Source organism: Bipolaris oryzae, assembly GCF_000523455.1.
Source record: "Bipolaris oryzae ATCC 44560 unplaced genomic scaffold scaffold_214, whole genome shotgun sequence".
NCBI lineage: Eukaryota > Fungi > Ascomycota > Dothideomycetes > Pleosporales > Pleosporaceae > Bipolaris > Bipolaris oryzae.
The window spans coordinates 1,045-5,634 of record NW_006911490.1 but is presented as its reverse complement, the minus strand read 5'-3'; the positions used below and the strand labels follow the sequence as shown (position 1 = coordinate 5,634).

The following is a 4,590-nucleotide window of genomic DNA, read 5'->3' as shown; positions in this document are numbered from 1 at the left end:
GGGGGGGGATGCGATGGACGGGGAAGCTGGGCCGGCGTATTTGCAAGTGCACACGCACACACACACGGACAGACAGGTGCAGGCATGGATGGCGTGCAGGCTGAGGAGGGCGGCCTAGTTCAGTCTCGGGTAGAGAGGGCAGCGGTGCAGCAGTGTCTGGCATCAAATAGCAGCTGGTAGCCGCCCGCAAAGCAGCAAAGCGTCGAGAGCCCCAAGCCGTCCGCCTCGCCTCGCCCACCAGACACGCCGCAGCGCAGACTACTGTGTACACTACACGTACTGTATGTATGCTCCCCCTCCTTGGCACGCCGGCTCGACGACACTGTACTGCGCCAAGAGCAGTGCGGCTCTGAACAAGCCTTGTGCAGCGATCCAGGCGGTACGTAAGAGCGACGATCCATCCGTCCAGTCTTTGCAGCCGGCTACCCCACCATGTTCCGTGTATGTGTGGGTGGTATGGTATAGAGAGCACTGCACGCTGCACGGTACATAGTACACATGGGCATACAAGTACTCAAGCACTACTGTGTATGCATGCCATGTGGCCGCACCGTGCTCGTCGGGCTCGACTGCCCGACTGCCCACGGCGACGCTAGAGAGCACTGCCACCATCCCTCGCCCTCGCTCGCCCTCGCTCCCTCCCTCCCCGCGTGGGTCCCGCGATGCCTCCGCAGCATACCGCTCTTCCTGCCCTTCACTGCTGCTGTCCGCAATGCTGACTGCAGCCTCGCGCTATCCAGTCTGCCATCACAGCCATAATCATAATAATCAATCCCACACGCAACCCGCCGCGCCACAGCCCCCCGTCCACCTGAGACGATTGCGCGTCGCCGTCGAGGGCGCCACTCCCCAAGCCACTGCTGCTGCTGCTGCCGCCGCCGCTCCTGCTCCTGCTCGCGCACGCACGCATACGCCATATGTCCTCGACCTGAGCGCGTCCCCTGTCACTGCTGCAGTCCCTTTTTCTCTGCTGCCGCCCTCGACCCCTCCATCCCATTCTCGCCGCAACCTCCTGGCCCCTCGCCCGCCCACCCCCCTGGCCGGCTGCTACCGCCCATTAGACCGCAGACACACAGACTTCGCGGGCGGCCGCACAATGCGCGCACCACACGGAGTATGACTTCCAGCCAGACACGCTCCTCCGCCACGCCGTCCTCGCCAGTCTCCGCCAGGTCCTTTCTGTCCCGCTTCAAGTCGCCCTTGTCCTCCAAGTCGCGCAACTACACCGAGTTCTACATCCAGTCCGACGACCCCCACCGCCACTACACGCCCGGCGATGTCATCAGCGGCACCGTCATCATCAAGATTGTCAAGCCGCTAAGAATCACCCACCTGGTCGTCTCCCTGCACGGCTATGCCCAAGTCTTCAAGAACCCAAACACCCCCGGCGACGCCTACAAAAACTACTGCTCCAGCGTCGGTAACGGCAGGGCGAACAAGGCAGGCAGCTACTTTGGCAATGGCTTCGTCTCCCTCTTCGAGGACGAGGTCGTCTTGTGCGGAGAAGGCAGGCTAGCCGAAGGTATATACCACTTCAACTTTGAGCTTGAATTCCCCTCCAAGGGCTTGCCCAGCAGCATCGACGTAAGCCGTCCTAACGTGCACCAACCGACGCGCTTGCTAATTGTAGAATGCAGTTTGAGCGCGGAACTATATCTTACATGCTTAATGCTACCCTGACCCGCCCCACCACAATATCCCCAACCGCTTCGTGCGACACCAAGGTCTACCTCACCGACACAATCGACATTGCGCCCGTTCCCCAGCTCAAACCCCGCGTCATCTCACTTGAGCCTATATCCAGAAGAACACGCAACAAGCCCCCGCGAAAACGGCCAGCAGAAGGAGGAGTAGTACCACAAACACCCGACGCTACAAATCCGCTGCCAGGCGGATCCGCTCTGGACCGATCTACCATCGCCGATGAGACGGAAGGTGCCCGGAGTCCTTCGCCAAGCGACGTGAGCTACGGGAGCCAAAGAAGCAGTGGAAACGCTTCTGGAACAGAGTATGGCGTTCGCTCAATCAACACTGTCACAGACGGATCGCCTTCGCAAGCTGGCAGCCGGACGAACCCCAAAGGCAAGACCATTACGGCAACGATTGATGTACTCAAGGGAGGTTTTCTGAGGGGTGATCAAATACCAATCAAAGTCACAGTCAACCACACAAAACACATCCGCAGTTTGAAGGGCATCATAATTACCTTGTATCGCCTTGCACGAGTCGACATGCACCCTGCACTTCCGGTGGTTGCGAATAGCAAAGGAGATAAGACCAAATCGGAGGACTACTATCCAAAATCCAGAACCGGCCTCGGTGGCTTGTCCCTCTCGTCTGCCGGCTCGAGTCATACTTTCCGCAAAGACTTGTGTCAGTCTTTTGCACCTCTTTTTGTTGATCCCAGGACTCTGACGGCCGAGATAAAATGCTCTGTGCGCGTACCCGACGAGGCTTTTCCGACGATATCAAACGTTCCAGGCGCGATGATCTCATTCAAGTACTACGTCGAGGTGGTTGTCGACATCCAGGGTAAGCTGACTGGTCTTGACCGAATGGTCGCAAACGCTGGCTTAGTCAACGTACCGTCGGCCGCTGGTGGTTCCGCTACGGCAGGTGACGATGCCTCGGGCAGCATGTTTTCAACTTGGGGTGGTGTCTTTGTGGACACGGACCAAATACGGCGTGAGAAGGGTATTGTATCCGCTTTGTTCGAGGTCATTATTGGCACAAAAGACAGTGATCGTAACGGGAAAAGGAAGCAGACACAAAATTACTCGGGTCACAACGATGCCTACAACGGCTCTCATCACCAAGGTTACGGTGATCCAAACGATGAGCAGGGATATGACCCATATTATTACGGCCACGACGAACACGGCCAATATTATGATTACGGCTACGACCAGGGCTACGACAGTGTTCCTGGGTATGAACAACACGGCGCAGGCGCAAGTACTGCTTTCTCAGTGCCAAGAAGCGTACCTGAGGAAGAGCACGGGATATCGGAAAAGGAGCGATTACGGCGAGCAGAGGAGCGCCTGTTACCTTCTCAACCACCAGGCGCTGCTGGTCCATCCTGGCCTCTAGTTGGCGAGCGACAAGGCATACCAGCTTCGGCGCCCGTGTTACCCGAGGAAGACGATCCTCATCCTTCCTATGTAGCGAGTTCATCTTCGTCAACTCCAGCTCACCCTCCCCCGCCATTTCGGGCTACATCGTCACAGGCAATGTCTTCGCACTTGCCAACAGCGGCTTCATTGCAACGCCGGGCTACAAACACTGGTGACGACGAAACAAAAACTTCCGCAACCGGATCTTCGCATACTCTACGCTTAGAGCATCAAGCATCCTCAGCCAATGGCAATGGAGACGACTCGTCCAAACCTCTTCCTCCTCTGCCACCACATGGCTCTGCACCACAGTACATGTCCTCGTCGTCCTCACACCTGGAGCCCACAGACGACAAGCAGGAGTTGCAACGACGAAGACTGGAAATGGAAAGAAGTGCGCCGCCTACAGACCATGACGACGAAGGCGGCCCTTCGAATGTTCCCTCTGCCCTGCCACCTCACGCCCTAACGAGCTCGCATTTGGCTCCTTCAGCGCCTATGCTGAATGACGATGACGAGTACCTTGTTGAAGCAGTCCGCCCGATCCGAAGTCGACAGGATCTACCCGAGAGCAGTAGAAGACAAAGTGAGGCGTTACCAGAGTACAGAAGGTGACATGCATGACATTGGCGTTTCTGGATTCATTAAAGACGCAATGTGCGCAAATCTTTTTGCATGAAGCGTTGCATAGACTTGTCCTTTTTTGTTTACTCTTACTATTTTCCCAAAGCGGGGGGTTTTCAACATGGTGTTTTCTCACGCCTATTTCTTTTTTTTTTCCCTTTTTCTCAAAAAGAGCGGTCGTCATCTACTTGCTTCATTTTCTGTTTGTTTGTTGGGCAAAGGACAATACTGAAGTGTCAGGGTGTTTTGGTTTCTATGATACCTTTTGAACGATATTAGGCAATACATTTAATTCCATATGTATATGTGTATGTATGTAGGTAGGTATAGCGAGTGGAAGTGTCAACCTTGATGATGCTTTTTTTATGTGGATTCCCGACTTTCGCGCCTTATTGTTGCAATTTTTCTTGGGATAAATAATGCGAGTTTCGCTCATTTCATGTTGTGGAGTCTTCGAATAATGACAGTCTCAAGATGGCGCAAATGGGCATCGTGTGTCTTGTGCAGACTGACCAGCTGCTTCACCATTGCAGCTTCGATGTTGACTTTCTGTGCTAACAGATCCTCGAGGCGCTTGAGTTGCGCTTGTGAGCTGCTGATCTGTGATTCTCGTTAGTTCGAGTGGTTGTGAAGCGAAGCCATGTTGCCGACGACACGCACGCTTCCTTGTTATAAGTCGCCAAAGGTTATGTGGATGTCGTCTATGACTACTGCGCGTCGCTCAATGTAGTCTTCAGCAATGTCTTGCCTACGGACTGCGAGGTGCTTGCGTTGCTGGAAGAAACATGGGTCAGCATCATGCTGGTATGTCATTAATAGTAAATGTGTTTTTTGTATCTAGCCGATGGAGTTC

The 4,590-nt window shown here is 54.8% G+C and overlaps 1 protein-coding gene across 1 annotated transcript; it reads left to right on the top strand.

The window, feature by feature from the left end:
* Nucleotides 1-1,116: 1,116 nt before the first annotated feature.
* COCMIDRAFT_107592 (uncharacterized protein) lies at nt 1,117-3,728 on the top strand (the record flags this gene model as incomplete). The annotated part of the gene is made up of 2 exons (XM_007694390.1): nt 1,117-1,584; nt 1,638-3,728. The coding sequence occupies 2 exons, from the start codon at nt 1,117-1,119 to the stop codon at nt 3,726-3,728; spliced, it is 2,559 nt and encodes an 852-aa protein (XP_007692580.1).
* Between the last annotated feature and the right edge of the window lie 862 nt (nt 3,729-4,590).